Source organism: Choloepus didactylus, chromosome 6 (assembly GCF_015220235.1).
Source record: "Choloepus didactylus isolate mChoDid1 chromosome 6, mChoDid1.pri, whole genome shotgun sequence".
NCBI lineage: Eukaryota > Metazoa > Chordata > Mammalia > Pilosa > Megalonychidae > Choloepus > Choloepus didactylus.
The window spans coordinates 12,181,231-12,196,766 of NC_051312.1; the positions used below are offsets into that span (position 1 = coordinate 12,181,231).

A 15,536-nucleotide genomic window follows, 5' to 3' on the forward strand; every position below is an offset into this window, starting at 1 on the left:
TGTTCCCAGCCTCCCTGCGGCTAAATCGGGCGCGGGCGCGGGGGCGGCAAGCGAGTTGGGCGGGAGCGCTTCTCCCGGCCCCACCTCCCTTCTCCCCTTCTGCCTCAGTTTCCCCATCTGGTAAGGGGACCTCAGCCAAGTCTGGGCGGGGAAGCAAGAGGAGACATATAATCGGGGGTGAGGGGTGAGGGGAGGGCATCATCCCCCTGTCTCCGGGCGGCTGCACGGACTTCAGGAGGAAGCCGCTTGGGACAGGGGAGCACTCGGAGAGAGGCAGAGAAGAGCTGGACACCCTCCTCTCCCGCCCACAAAATAAGTGTTTTTATTTCTGAAGGGACGTGTGCAGAGGCGGTGGGAGAGGAGAAAAGGGAGACCAAGGGGATTGGGGGAGGGGGGGCAGGGAGCCTGATTCAGACGCGGAAATGGATGTTGAGCGTGGAGGCCTAACGCCCCCACATTCAGCCACGTGTACGCGCACAAGTACACGCAGCCCCACCGCGCGCGCAAGCCGCCGTCACAAACCAAGGACAGCCCAGCAGGGGGCAGCCCGAGTCTGCGCCCACGGGCAGGGACAGGTCGACTTCTGACCCAACCCTGACCCTCTGGGTCGCCCTTGGGGGGAAGGGGTGCTCAGATATATTCCTCTCCAAGCTGCAGCGTCTCCTGGACTTCAGAAGGGAGGCTGCTGCGTGCTTGCTCAAGTCCCACCTGGCTTCAAGAAGCAGAGGTGCCCACACACGCACCTGCCACGTGTGCCCACCACTGTCACCCGATGGCTACTGGGCAGACCCTGGGGACTCCCCTTTCTGCCCCACCTGACTCCATTGGTAACTGGGCACCGGGTCACCCTCAGGCATCTGCTTTGGGCTTTTTTTTTTTTTTTTTTGGTGGGGGGGGACGGTAGAGAAGATGTTTACTTGGTGATAAAATGGGCAGGAGAAAAGGGTGGGGTGATCCCCAACCCCTTGGCGGGTCTCCAGAGTCCTGGGTTTAGAGCCAAGGGACCTAAGTCCAAACACTTGCCCACCTCTAATTAGGCACACTTCTGTTCTTCAGTTTTCTCATCCATATAATGGGGATAGTTGTCCCCGTCCTTCCCACCTCCCAACCCAGGGCTTCCACATGGCCCAGTGGGACAGCAGACCCAGTGACCCCAACAGGCAGCCCCTGGAGACTCCCCATCTCTCCTCCATGGTCAGCACCCCGGGAGGTCTCTGGGGCCAGGCACAGGACTGGGTAGGAGCCAGGTCTCTATGGCAAAGGGCCCCCCAGGGGTTCTATCGCTGAGGAAACTCAATACAGAAATCCAAACCGGCCTTGGGGGGAAGGAAGGGTGCTGGCCAAGCGGTGGGGCTGAGGGAGGTGTTGAGGAAGGGCAGGTTCGTCACGTCCCAGGTATAACACACCTGTGAGCTGTGAGTGGGAGTCGGGGGAGACAGAGTTTGACAAGCTGGGAGGAGAGCTGTCTGTCTGCCTGTCTGTCTCTCTCCCTAGTGGAAGCTGGGGGTGGAGCAGGCAGAAAGGTAGAGGCTGCCTCACTTGTCAGAATTAGCAAGTTCCACAGTTGGGCAACACTCAGACATAAGCCGAATACAGACACACGTGCGCACACGCGTCCCAGCTCCAGATCGACAGGGTCGCACCTGCATTTACACAGGCTGCATGCTGACGTGAGCCCACAGGGACACACATGGGTGAGGAGCAAGGCGCATGGAGCAGGCACCCCACAAGCTAGACACGTATGTACGCTCACACCCGGGCTGTGCGGGCACCAACAGATGCGAAAGCACGCAGCCCAGCGCACAGGCACGTCCTGCTCAGCCCCCAGGCGGGTGCGCCAGCCCTCTGGGTCTGTTCCAAGTTGGAGCCTCTCACGTGAGGCCCAATGTGTCATTTTCAAACAGAAGGAATCTAGCTCCCTTGCGGCAGGGAGGAAGATAAGGGTGTGTGCTGGGTGGGTGGGTGGGCGCGTGGGCATGTGCGCAGGGGAGGGCGTGTGTGAAGGGAACAGGCATGTGAACACCCGGGCATGTGTGTTGGGGCATGGTGCATGCGGGTTGGGAGCTCTCAGGTTGGTGGGGGGGGCGGGGGAGCCCGGGGAGACAGAGTGTGCCTTTGGGAGAGTGTGTGTGTGTGTGCGCGCGCGCGCGCACCGTGGCGCCTATGTACAGTGGGTGTGGATGTTTGCCTCTCTGTAGCTGCCTTCCCTCCTGTCCTGGACTTTTCACCCTCCTGGGTCCTCCTTCCTCTCGTGTTGCCCCCTCCCTCTTGGGACTTGAATTGGGTACCCTGATAGAGGAGGGGGACACACTCCAGGACCAAGTCGACAAACCCCAGAGGCTGCTGCCCTAGTCTTCCCTCCTGCTCCCCCTCCCTTCCTCTCCTCCCTCCCTCCCTTTCCCTCCTCCTCCCCCCCCCCCAGGCTGGCGTGCCAGGGGGTGGGACATGCCACTCACTGGCTGTGCCTCTCCCGCTGCCAGCACAGGGCGCAGCTCCCCCCGGGAGCCAGGTGTTTGAGTCCCTGGAGACGCCGCCGGCCCCCGGGGAGGCAGTGAGGTTGAGGACCCTCCAGACCCTTCTCCAAGCCCATGGTGAGTAGGTTTGGGAAGGGCTTGGGAGGGGCTCCACCGAGGTTGGCACAGGAGAAGCAGGGTCCTTGGGGGCAGGGCAGGGACTAGGGCTAGAAGAAATTGGGGGTGGACCCCAGAGAGAGGAGGGGACAGGGAGAGGGGCTGGTCTGGAGGGCATGAGGGCTCTGTAACAATTGAACTGCTTCTGGCTTTGAGAGGAGACATCTGATGTTTTTCTGGGGCTCAGCTGGCAGAGGAGATGAAGACCCCTTTAGGAAACTGGAGCTGGAGCCCAGAAGGAATCAAACTGCCACATAGCTGGCTGAGCTCCTAGCACCCCAGGGGACAGAATGGAGGGGCAGGGGGCTAAGAGGCCATCCTTGCCACCAGGATATCGTGGGAGGTTGACCCCCCCCTTAGTTGGGGTGACAGTTCCAGAATGTCCTCTCCTCTCTCAGGGCACCCTGAAACCCACCATCCTCAACCACCTTCAGTCCCCCCAAGATGGACTGAGCCAGGCTACTGGCCAGATGGACAAGCCGGATGACAAGGTGGGTGTCAGGAGAGCACAGAAGACCAGGCCAAGAGCCCCCAGGGCTCTCCAGGGACTAACAGGCACCTGGACAGCCACACTGGCCAGGGAACATGGCCCTGAGGGATGCAGAGACCCAGAGGGTCCTCCCTGGGTGCAAAATATCTTGGGCTCCCTCAGGGTAGGTCTGGGTCTTGTGTCCAGGTAATGCATGGATACCACTGGGCACCCATACCAGGCACCCATCCCAGTGCCGTCAGACCTCACAGGGTGGGGAATGACCCGGGGGCCAGGAGCTCTCGTTCTTGCAGAGTTGCTGCTCCTGGGCTGGCAGCTGGGGAGGGTGTAGTCGGCTTTCATTGGGTCATTCAGACAAGTGCTGCTTGGGGGTTGGTTATCAGTGCCAACGGAGAAGGGTTCACCTCTTCCCACAAAACATACCTGTAGCTCCCCTCAGGCTGACCCAGGGCCACCTGCCCAAGTGGCCGGAAGGAGTCAGGCTGTCTTCTGCAGCTGGACAGTCTCCTGTCCCTGGGCAATCAGCTGCTCACTGAGCTGGCGGAAGCGAGTTCTCTGTCTCCTGGCCTCAGCCGCTCAGCAAGCTGTGATTGCTGTTGAGATATGGAGGGCAGGGAAGGAGATGGTGAAATGGGGCTGCAGAAGGCGTCACTCCTGGCTCCCCAGCTGGGGGCGGGAGGTCTGAGAACTGGATCCCAGAGGAGCAAAGAGGAGTCCAGAGCATAAGGAGGGGGCTAAGCAGGGGTCACGTCAGACCTAGAAAGGAGCCTCCCCATTGTACAGATGGAGAGACTGAAACTGACAAAGGGGAAGGGACCTGCTCATGGTCACCAGCTGGCTCTTGAGGGGTCCAGTTGGGGCTTGGCCCCCATTCTTCTCAACCTCAGCGCCACCCCGTGCTCCCACATTCCCGGGCAGGATGATGGGTGGGGCCGGGGGAGCAGGGAGAGCAACGAGCTCTGTGCAGCGGGTGCTTGGGCTCCAGGCGGGCCGGGCAGGCAGGGAGAGGTGGGTGAATGGCGCTGGGTTTCTGCTGTGCTGTGGTGCCATGGTGATGCCGACAAGGATGGGGGAGGGAGGGAGGGAGCGAGAAGAAGGGAAGTGGGGAGGGGAGTGTGCGAAGCTAAGAGCAGGGAGCATGCAGAGAGGAGGATGAGGGGCCGAGCGCCAGCCCCTGGGCCACCCTGGCCCAGCCTGCTGATTGCCGGGCTCTGGCATGGCCCGGCTGGAGTCGGCCGACTGCTTAAGGTTCATCAAAAGGGGAGCAAATTTGGCAGCGCTGACGCTTCTCTTCCGTCTCAGCAGTGCATTTATATAGCATTTAACTGATGGCTGCCGCCCTCCGCAGGGCTAGCTGGCATTCCAGTGGTGACTGTTGAGCCTGAAGAGGGGACAAATTGTATTTGTTTACTCCCTGTTCCCAAGACCTGGCATCAGAGGTGGACGATTTACGCACTTTTAACGGGTGATACCTTCAAAGAAAAGTTAGAGGAGGAGAGAGCCGCTTCTGAAAGGCTGGCTTCTGAGCTAAGGCCCAGCAGAAGGGACAGCAGAAGGGACAGGTCGGGAGACCCAGCCAGAGGGAGCACCTTCCTCACAGCACATTCAAGGTGCCAGGTGCCCAGCCCTCACAACTATCTCTACATGCCTCCTTCTTCCCAGCCAGGGTTCTGCCTGCTTCCAGACCCAGAATCACAGCATGGCTCCGTGCCTCCCTCCTGAATCTGTTCCCCAGCACCCCCTCGTTCTCTGCCTCCCCTCTTCTGCTCCTTGGCCAGTGGGAAGGCTCAGGAAACCCCAGTGGGAATCCCTCTCCCCATTTCTCTCTCTGCCTCCCCCAATGGCTCGCTCTCCTCCCCCTTCCTCTCACCAGCCAGATGCCCGGCCCCTGGGGATTGGTCCAGGGCTCTGGCAGTCAGCATTCTGGCCTGCCCTGCTGGAGGCTCTGACCTCATCCCTTAACCCTTTGAGCCCAGGGTGACTTTCCCCCCGCCCCCCTGCACCCGCTCCCAAGTGTCATCCCACATCCATGTCTGTCCTGTCGCCTCACTTAGCGTCCCTGCGGCTGGATGAGGCTGGGTTTCCGTGACCCATTTTACAGAGGAGGATGCTCTCAGCTGTTTTTCTCCTGGGGTCTCTAGGCAGGTAGGGTCTCACCCAGGAAGCAGGAGCTGGGTAGATGAGGGGATCTGGGAGTTGGAGGGAAAAGAGGGGCCTCTGGGCCATGTTCTGGACCTGGAGTCAGCAGAAGGAACCCCCATATACATTTATGTATTTATTCCACAAATATTTATTGAGCAGCTGCTATGCACCAAGCACTGGAGTAAAGCAGTGAGTGAAGCAGACATGGCCCCTGTCCTGCCTCTCAGAGAGCTGGAGCCCCCCCTTCCTACCGTGCTGTCATCATACATTATACAGATAGATGACAGACCCTGTCACGGACACACGGGCCAGATTCCAAAGGAAGGACTGGCTTCTCACTGGTGACTGATTCAAACCAGTGTTTGGCCAAGCTAGTTCACGTGGGCAAGGAGACTATTGAATTCTCCATCCCTACAGGAGGAGTTTGGAGTTTGAGAGGCTGGCTGCCAGGGGGACAGGCCACCTGTGTCCAAACCCTGATGGATCTGGGGACAAGCTGTATGGTCCTTAACATCTCCAAGTCTCACTTGCCCCTTTTGCAAAGTGGGGATAATAATACATCCTGCCTCCCAGTGAGTCATAATGGGTAAAATAAATTATGTATATCAATACTTAAGCCCATGTCTGGCATATAGTAAACAATCAGTAAACATTAGTTGCTATGATCATATGAAGATTAATTAATACTACTACAATTAATTAATTGATTAATTAATTAATTAATTAAAGGCTCCAGGAGCCTTCATCAGCCTCTCTTGCCACCTGTCCATACTTCAGGCATGATACCCTCAGAGAAGGAGTCTCAGCCCCTCCCCGCAAAGCTGCAGACTCACCCCCGCCATTCCCTGTTCTCATCAGCACTGCACACCCTCACACGCACACTCACCCAGGAGTTCACCACCATCCCACAGGAGGTTACCAGCTCAGGACAGTGACTCGCCCAAGGTCACACACACAGCAAGACAATAGCAGATGTGGGGCAGTGAGTCTCCTCCCCCACCGCGATCACCACTGACCAGCCCCCAACCCCTCCCCGCCCCCCGTGGATGTCTTCTGGACCTCACAGCACGTGCTATGCAATGGTCAACCAGGTGGCTGACCCCAAGCCCTTTCTTTGTGGAAGTTCTGGAGTTGCCACTGAAGCTTGGCACCCTGACGCTCATCCCAGGGCTCCCTACCCCCGTCCCCCAGAGGAGTCAGCCACCATCTCAGGAAGCCAAGTTCTTTCACTAGCATCATCTGGCTGACCCCCCCAGTGGCCTTGGACAGGCAGAGAACTGTCCCTGACCAAGAGTTACAGAGACTCACCCAAAGCCACATGGCAGGGTCTAGAGCAGGTCTCTAGGAACGTTCTCCTAAGCTCTTTTGCTTTCCAAGAGAGAGCTGTGGGGGGGGGGGGGACCCATTTCCATTGAGGAGGAAACCCAGAGTCACTGATGTACCCTTTCTTGGACTACATCACCAGATGTCAGAGTTCCAGGGGGCTGCGGGAATCTGGCCAGCTCCCCAGAATCTCTGCCTGCTTCCCCACCGCTGTCCAGAGGGGAGGCCTTGGCCCTCACAGCTCAGGGGTGGGGCAGAGCAAGCTTGGCGAAGTGGAAAGAACTCAGGCCTGGGAGCCCATGGGTCCTGATCAGAATCCCACCTGCTCTACTTCCTGTGAGACCATCTCCCCTGGTCTCAGTGTCCTCTTCTATAAAACAGAGTCAGCAACCCCCTCACTGGGATGTCTTGTGGATTCATGGAAATAATAGAATTCATATAGCACCTGGTACACAGGAGGTTATATCAACGTGGCTGTTGAAATGGGAGAGTTGGAAGGGACTGCCAGCCTCCTCCCCTCCAAGGACCGCTTGGGTTATTTCTCCTTGCAGATCCCCCTGTTCTGGAAGCTTTCTACCTCCTACCCCCACCCCACCCCCAATTCTTCAAAGCTACAGCTGGCTGCCAGCAAGAGCTTGTGATGGGCAGAGGTTGTCTTGTCCCCTGAGTGGATTTCATTCCAGCCCCCGGTGACCGTGCCGCCTCACCTGGGGGACACAGGTCCTTTCCATTCGGCTTCTTGAGATGCTGGTTTCGGGACCCCATGGAATCTCCCCAGCTGCCAGCTGGTCCAACTCCTTCACTGCACAGATGAGCAAACCAGGGACCAGAGAGGGACAGTCTTGGGGTCCGAATGGAAAGGGGCATGGCACGTGGCGGCTGGACTGTGGCTTAGAATAAGGAGTCAGGCAAAACAGCAGAGGCCTTTAACCAAGCACCAGTTTCAGTGCCAGGTGCTTTGAACAAAATTGTCCCTGGCGGCTGGGAGGTGGGGGACAGCCAGAGAATGGAAGGCTTGGTGACAGCTGACAGCTGAGAAGAGGCAGTACTGAGATTCAAACCCAGTGCTGCAGTCCACAAGGCCGGGGCTAGGCTGAGGCCCTCCTTGGGAGCAAAGTTCAAGGGGGTACCCCCGAAACTCAGTAATCAAGATAAATAATAATTTATTGTAATATTTGAAAAATCAAATCTGCCAACTGCAGCCCGCAAGCCAGCCATCTGTTTTTGTAAATGAGATTTCATTGGAATCAGGGCCTGGATTAGGGTGAGGCAATTGAGGCAGGGTTGCACAAGGGCAGGGTTGGATCCTGGCTTAAAATTTTTGGTGTTTGTTTCAAAATGAATGCAAAAAATGCATGATGCAATCAATGGCATTAATTCCAGACTTTGGATGGATTGTATGGTCTGTGACCGTATCTTAATAAAAAAGCTTTTAAAAAAATACATGATAAATACTGTGTTAAAATATTTATCTTGATTACTGAATTTGGGGCACCCCCCTTAAATTTGGTGCCCAAGGCAAGTGCCCCTCTGGCCTCACCCTGGTCCTAGCCTTGCTGCAGCATGCTGGAGGGCTGCACCAGGCCTGGTCTGTGTGAATCAGCCTTTGCAGGTCTTGGCCTGGGGTTGGTGGAGCTGCTGGGGTCTCAGAGCTGTTCCAAGGCACCTGGCTGGCATGGAGGGTAGGGTAGAAGAGGGGACAGCAGCACCCAGCCTGGGAGCCAGGAGGCCCTGGGCTAGACGATGCCTTCTCCCCACTTCTCTCTGGGCTTCAACTGCTCCCTTCTGCAATGGGCACTAAATAGCACTGAATTCAGAAGAAGGAAGGAAAAGGAGTCGTGCACAACAACCTGCCAAGGTTGGCCTAGGGAAGGCCCCAGTGGGCACAGTCTGAACCCAGCTGCCAGCTCAGAGCAAAAAAAAAAAAAAACAAAAAACAAAAAAACTCAGTAATCGAGATAAATAATATTTTAGGGTAATATTTTTTAAATCAGATCAGCAAACTATGGCCCACAGGTCAACCGTCTGTTTTTGTAAATAAAGTTTCCCTGCAACAAACCACTCTGGCTCAAATCCCAGCTCCTACCTTCCATGTGGGATCTTGCATGAATTCTCTTGCTTTCCTCGGCCTCGGTTTTCTCATCTGAAAAATGGAGATAACGGCAATCCTGTTAGGATTAAGCGAGAGCATGCATGTACGCACTCTAACGGTGCCTGGCACTCAGGGAGCACTGAATAAGGATCACTACTATTATTGGTGGCTGTTGTCATATCAGAGATTTTTGATCAAAGAAGCAGACGTTCCCAGGCAGGAGAGGGCTTCCACTGCTACATGTGCAAAGAGTTAATGCAAACTCGCGCTAACTGTGTGCCAGGGCTGTTCTAAAAACTGTGTTCACGGCCACTTTACTCATGACAACTCCTTGACGTATTAGCTAGGGACTAGTATTGTCCCATTTTTCAGTTGGGGAAACTGAGGCACATGGGATTTGTATCTCCAGCCAAGGTCCCAGGCCCAGTAAATGGCACAGCCTGGATTCAAATCCAGACTGTCTGGTTCCAGAGTCGGGTTCTTTAACCTGGACGTTGTATGTGAGCCCTCGTGTGCAAATGTTTCCAGACCCGCCAACATGCACTGATGGTTCTTCTGGCTCATTCTGCGACACACTGTGTTCCCCACCTGAAAGTCACTCCCACGCCAACGGCTCACCCCAAGCCACGCACACTCTGGGCATCACGCTCGCCCCATCACACACTTCAGTCTCCCTCTCCCAGGCCAGGTCCCAGAAAAACACCAGGGCTTGGTGGGCACTCGCCAATGTCTCTCTCCCTTGGAATTTTTCCATTGATAGTTTGAAGATCGCAGCTACTGTGAGCACCTCTTGTGACTACTGGGAGAACCTACAATCTCTTCCATGGACAGATGGACACCAAAGCCCCAGAATAGGAAGGGAGCGGCCAAATTGCACAGGTCATGGCCGGGTCTGCCGCCCTTCAGCCTGGCTTCACTTGGGCCGTGGGGACCTCCTGCCTGATCAGAAGGTTGCCGAGGATCTTGCATTCCTCTTTGCCCAGCGCTGATGCCTGGGCCAGACTCCAGCTCCAAGAAAAGTCAGGGGGATCTTCCCGTTCCCCTGGCTGCCCCCCGCTCAGCTGGGGCCCAGGAACAGAGCAGAGAGCGGGAGGGGGACCGCCCACACTCCATCTGGGGCCAGACCCCCGCTTAGCTGTGAGTGAGGCCCTCGTCCCTGCTGCCTGTTTTAACTGCAGACCTTCTTACCACCAACCACTTGTCTGGCCCCAGCACAGCCTTCCCTGCTGCCCTCAAAGATGGTCCAACTTAACCCCATACACCACCACCAGCCCCTGCACACACACATACACACATGCACAGAAAACTGTCTCTGTACAAGCACCCACAAAACACACACACTCAGCATCCCTCTGCTCCTGTCTCTTTCCCTTCATCTTTTCTGGAGTCCTCCCCTGCTTTCCCATCTCTTCCCATTTGATGGAGGAATCCCAGCAGAGCTCCACATCCTGGGAGAATGACTGAGCCTCAGAGAGAACCGCGTTCTAATCTTCTTCATCGCCCATATGACCCTGAACAAGCCATGGTCACCTCTCAGAGATATGGACTGATCGTCCTTCCTCCTAGCAATTGCATGTATGACCGTTAAATTAGATAATTCAACCAAGTGTCTAGCACCATGTCTGTCATGTAGTAACTGCTCAGTCCGTGAGAGCGGTAGTGAAGTAGCTGAGTGAAATGCTGTGAAAATTTGGCAGTAGTGGATGTGAAGGCAGTTTCCCGACTCCTGCCCCATGAGCCAAGTGGGACAGGAAAGTGTAGCAGTGTCCAGATGAGAAAACCGAGGCTTAGAGTCTGCACAGTGGAGCAGGAATGAAGAGTCAGATCCTTGGAAGCCAAAGCCACCCACTCTGGTGGCAAATCCGTCCATGGCTGGGAAAGTGCATGATGAATGACCACATATAGGTACCAGGGAGGGAGGGCAATGCCATTCGGCAAAGCTCTGAGGGCAGAGGCTGGGTTCTCTGCACCTTGCACTTGGGGCTCTCAGAGACTCCAACTGGCCCAACCGACACCCATGTCCTCTCTTTTCAGGTGATGACCTCCCCCTAAGGAAGCCCCGCAGCGCACCTGGAGGACGGGGCTGCCTCCCAGCCCCACCTGACCACCATGAACACCTCGGCCCCACCCGCTGTCAGCCCCAACATCACCGTGCTGGCACCAGGAAAGGGTCCCTGGCAAGTGGCCTTCATTGGGATCACCACGGGCCTCCTGTCACTGGCTACCGTGACAGGCAACTTGCTGGTCCTCATCTCCTTCAAGGTCAACACGGAGCTCAAGACAGTCAACAACTACTTCCTGCTGAGCCTGGCCTGCGCCGACCTCATCATCGGCACCTTCTCCATGAACCTCTACACCACGTACCTGCTCATGGGCCACTGGGCTCTGGGCACACTGGCCTGTGACCTCTGGCTGGCCCTGGACTACGTGGCCAGCAACGCCTCCGTCATGAACCTGCTGCTCATCAGCTTTGACCGCTACTTCTCCGTGACCCGGCCCCTGAGTTACCGCGCCAAGCGCACGCCCCGCCGGGCGGCCCTGATGATCGGCCTGGCCTGGCTGGTTTCCTTCGTCCTCTGGGCCCCAGCCATCCTCTTCTGGCAGTACCTGGTGGGCGAGAGGACGGTGCTGGCCGGGCAGTGCTACATCCAGTTCCTCTCCCAGCCCATCATCACCTTCGGCACCGCCATGGCCGCCTTCTACCTCCCTGTCACGGTCATGTGCACGCTCTACTGGCGCATCTACCGGGAGACGGAGAACCGGGCCCGGGAGCTGGCGGCCCTGCAGGGCTCGGAGACACCAGGCAAGGGGGGAGGCAGCAGCAGCAGCTCGGAGCGGTCCCAGCCGGGGGCGGAGGGCTCGCCGGAGACCCCGCCGGGGCGCTGCTGTCGCTGCTGCCGGGCCCCCCGGCTGCTGCAGGCCTACAGCTGGAAGGAGGAAGAAGAGGAGGACGAAGGCTCCATGGAGTCCCTCACGTCCTCGGAGGGCGAGGAGCCCGGCTCCGAGGTGGTCATCAAGATGCCCATGGTGGACCCCGAGGCGCAGGCCCCCGCCAAGCAGCCCCCCAAGAGCTCCCCGAATACGGTCAAGAGGCCAACCCGGAAAGGGCGGGAGCGAGCGGGCAAGGGCCCGAAGCCCAGGGGAAAGGATCAGCTGGCTAAGCGGAAGACCTTCTCGCTGGTCAAGGAGAAGAAGGCGGCTCGGACCCTGAGCGCCATCCTCCTGGCCTTCATCCTCACCTGGACGCCATACAACATCATGGTGCTGGTGTCCACCTTCTGCAGGGACTGCGTCCCCGAGACCCTGTGGGAGCTGGGCTACTGGCTGTGCTATGTCAACAGCACCGTCAACCCCATGTGCTACGCGCTCTGCAACAAGGCCTTCCGGGACACCTTCCGCCTGCTGCTGCTCTGCCGCTGGGACAAGAGACGCTGGCGCAAGATCCCCCGGCGCCCGGGCTCCGTGCACCGCACCCCCTCCCGCCAGTGCTGACGGCCCCCTCGCCCGTGTCCCCCACCCCCAGCCCTGTCCCCGGGAGAGGCCGGTAGGAAGCGGGCAGGGACAGGGCGTCCTCGGCCGCCAGGGCCCCACCCTGCCCCGGCCTCATTGGGCTTCCCGGGCCCCTCCGGGCCACCTTCCTGGACAGCCCAGAGAGACCCTGCCAACTTTCCAAACGTTGCAGTCTTCCCAGGCTGGGAGCGGAACCTGGGGAAACTGGTTTTTCTGTTCCCTGCTGGGTGGGAATGGGCGCTTCACCAGGAAGAAGGCCCAGGAGGAGGATCCGGGCTTGGGACTCCTTGTTTGTGTTTAGACAGGAAGGCCGCAGCCGTACGGACGGGCCAGGATGAAGAAGGTTTAACTTGACAGCTGTCCTTGGCGCGGGGGCTGGCCTGGATGGCTGCGGGGCAGGGCACCCCCTGGCGGCCACGGTGGGGAACTGACACCGAACCCTGGGAAAGGAACGCTTGGCTCAGGGGGCATCCTCTGGCCCAGCAACCCCCCCCATTCCTCAGCAGGCAGAGCCCGTTCCCTCAGGCCCTAAGCACACTCTCTGGGATCGTCCTGTCTCCCTCCGATTGCCCCAGCGCATCCCTGTATGGGTCACCCCAGAGGCAAATGTCCATGCATCCACCGGACAAATAACACCAGAGGGGAGCAGTTTGGCTAGTCACACATCAAGTTCTGGGGCAGCAGCAGGACCTGGCGCCAGGCGTCCTGACTGCTCCACCATGACGTTTCCCCGGGAGCAAGGGGGCAGAGTTGTCTGCGTCCAGCCCCACACCCATACCCCCTGCCTCAGTCCCAACCTCCCTCCGTGCAAATCTCGCCAGGCCCCCCGCATGCTGCCTGCCTCCGGCCCACCCCACGCAGTCCTGGCCCAGCCAGCAGGCGCTCTCCCATGAGCTCCCACTCCCACCCGTGCATGGCCTCCCCTCCACCCTTATCTCCAGGCCCGGCCTGGCCCCAAATGTTCTTTTCTTCCGTCCTCAGCAAGTGCTGAGTCTGTGAATAAAGCCACATTAACCAGTGGGCACTACGGGGCCTTCCTCCCTGTGCTGGCTCGAGGCCCTGGTAACAGGGTGGGGCAGGACAGGGTGGGAAGGTTCCGGTACCCCGGAATGCTGCAGCAGTTCCAGGAGGACAGCACGGAGTGGCTGGAGCTGTGGAAGCTTCTGGGCCTCAGCACCCCAGAGTCCCTGGCTCAGGTGAGTGAGGCTGTAACACCTGCAAGTGGGACAGCTGGGTGAAATAAACTGCCCCTGCCCACATCCCTGCATCTTCTCTCGTGGCTCTGCCCGTCGCGGCTGCTCTGTCGTACCCAGTGAGGACAGAACATCTCCAAAGCCCCATTCACGGATGGGGAGGCTGAGGCCCAGAAACCCAGGAGGACTGCTGGGGGTCACCCCACAAAGCAACACCCAGGCTTCCCGGCAATCTCCTGATCCCTGAACGGTGGGAATGTGGGGTCCAGGGTACTTACTTCCTCAGTGATGGGGCCCAAAGCTAAAGCAAAGGAATCCTAGAGGGGTCAACCCCACACCCTAGAGCAGTAAGGTTCTCAAAGTGTGGTTGTTGTCAGGGGTCCCCAAGCCCACCCTCAGGTTCAGTGATTCAGTAAAAGGACTCACAGAACTTAGCAAAGCTGTTAAACCCCCAGTTATGGTTTAGTGCAGAGAAAGGATACGGATTAAAATCAGCCATGGAAAAACATACGTAGGGCAGAGTCCAGGAGAAACCAGGCACGAGGTTCTGGCTGTCCTCTCTCAGGGAAGCCAGGCAGACATGCTCCCAGCAACAGTGTGTGACAACATGCCTGAAATACTGCTGACCAGGGACGCCCACCCAATCCCAGGATTTTCACTGGGAATTGGCCACGTGGGCATGGCTGACCATTCTCATGGCTAACCTTAGTTATTTAGTTTGCAGCCACCCTCTGGAGGTTAAACTGATACAGCCTGGCTCAAGGCCCCCACCATAAACCACATTGGCAGCTAGACTGCTGGGCATGGCCCAACGTCCCCGGATAAACAAAGACCCCTTGTCAGGCAGGAGCCAGGAAGGGGCCAAAGCTTCCTTTGGAGTGTGCAGGGTTTGGGCAGTCTTTTAGTCCACAGTGGTCCTGACCAGTGGTATCAGAATCACCTGGGAACTTGTTAGATATGCACATTCTTAGGATCCCCCCGGATTTGCTGAATCAGAAACTTGGGGGGTAGAGCCCGTCCATCTTTTTTAACAAATACTATTTTAGTTTTCCTGTCTGCCAGAGCAAATACCCTGCAATGTGTCGGCTTACACAACCAGAGTTTATTGGCTCATGGTTCTGTGGCTAGGAGAAGTCCAAGTCCAGGCATCATCAAGGTGATGCTTTCTTCCTGAAGGTTTGCTGTCGGTGATCCTGGGTCCTGGGCACCTCTTTCCCATGGCAAGACACATGGCTGGCCTCTGCTGGCTTCTCCCTTCTCATCGGGTTCTGCAGACTTTCAGCTTCTTGCTTCCCGTAGCTTTCTCTCTGCGTGTGTGAATTTTATTCCGTTTATAAAGGACTCCAGTCATAGGATTAAGACCCATCCAGATTGAGTTGGACCACACCTTAACTGAAGTAGCCTCCTCAAAAGGTACAATGGGTTCACACCCACAGGAAGGATTAAGCTCAAGAACATGTTTCTCTGGGTACATAGCTCCAAGCCTCTACACACCCTCCGGGTGGTTCGGATGCTAGCTAGAATTTGGAACCACTGACCTAGAACAGTGAGGTCCTGGGTGGAGCTAAACCCTGACAGTGGGGATTCCCACCACACACAGCTGTCAGGACTCCCAGAAGCCTTTGGGAAGGAAGCATCCAACACCATGCACTTCCTTACTGAACAGGTGGATGGACCGATTGGGAGCCGGCAGGAGGCACCCCGCCGTGGGAACACAAATGCCAACCCCCCACCCCGCCCTCACATCCGCACAGCTTTCTAGGTGGTCAGCTCAAGATCTTGAGGGGGTTCCTCCCTTGCCACTGCCCCCCTTACCTCCCTGAGCCCCCTCAGGAGCTTTGGAACCAGACTGACCTCACCTCACCTGTCAGGAGTTGGGGGGAGGGGTCAAAGCTGGTATCAGGGACGGAGCTAGGGGTTCACACATGCCCCTTGTCCCAGGCACTGTCCTACCCACCCATGCCACCTCACCTAACAACTTTAGGCATGCCTTTTGGTTTCAGTTCCCTCGTCTCTGAAAAGGGAATGAGTCCTCTGCAGAAAAGCTCAAAGCATAGACTGTAGAGAAAGAACCTCAGTGATCTGTGTTGTAACTGGACCAGGCTGCTCACAGGGAAAGGCCAGGACACAGTCCCAGCTCTCTCCCAACACCTCGA

General features: G+C 57.5%; 1 protein-coding gene across 4 annotated transcripts; it reads left to right on the forward strand.

Annotated features, from left to right (window-relative positions):
* The first annotated feature begins 800 nt into the window (after positions 1 to 800).
* CHRM1 (cholinergic receptor muscarinic 1) lies at positions 801 to 13,211 on the forward strand. 4 transcript variants are annotated; one of them, XM_037841134.1, is made up of 5 exons: positions 801 to 827; positions 1,658 to 1,739; positions 2,486 to 2,591; positions 3,029 to 3,121; positions 10,712 to 13,211. In XM_037841134.1, exon 5 carries the CDS (start codon positions 10,787 to 10,789, stop codon positions 12,167 to 12,169), a length of 1,383 nt encoding a protein of 460 aa, XP_037697062.1. In that variant the 5' UTR covers positions 801 to 827; positions 1,658 to 1,739; positions 2,486 to 2,591; positions 3,029 to 3,121; positions 10,712 to 10,786; the 3' UTR covers positions 12,170 to 13,211. The 4 variants fall into 4 exon arrangements, with proteins under 4 accessions (XP_037697062.1, XP_037697063.1, XP_037697064.1 ...); XM_037841135.1 differs by having other exon boundaries at positions 813 to 827; positions 2,481 to 2,591; XM_037841136.1 differs by lacking the exons at positions 801 to 827; positions 1,658 to 1,739 and adding an exon at positions 2,054 to 2,071 and having other exon boundaries at positions 2,481 to 2,591.
* The last annotated feature ends 2,325 nt before the right edge of the window (positions 13,212 to 15,536 follow it).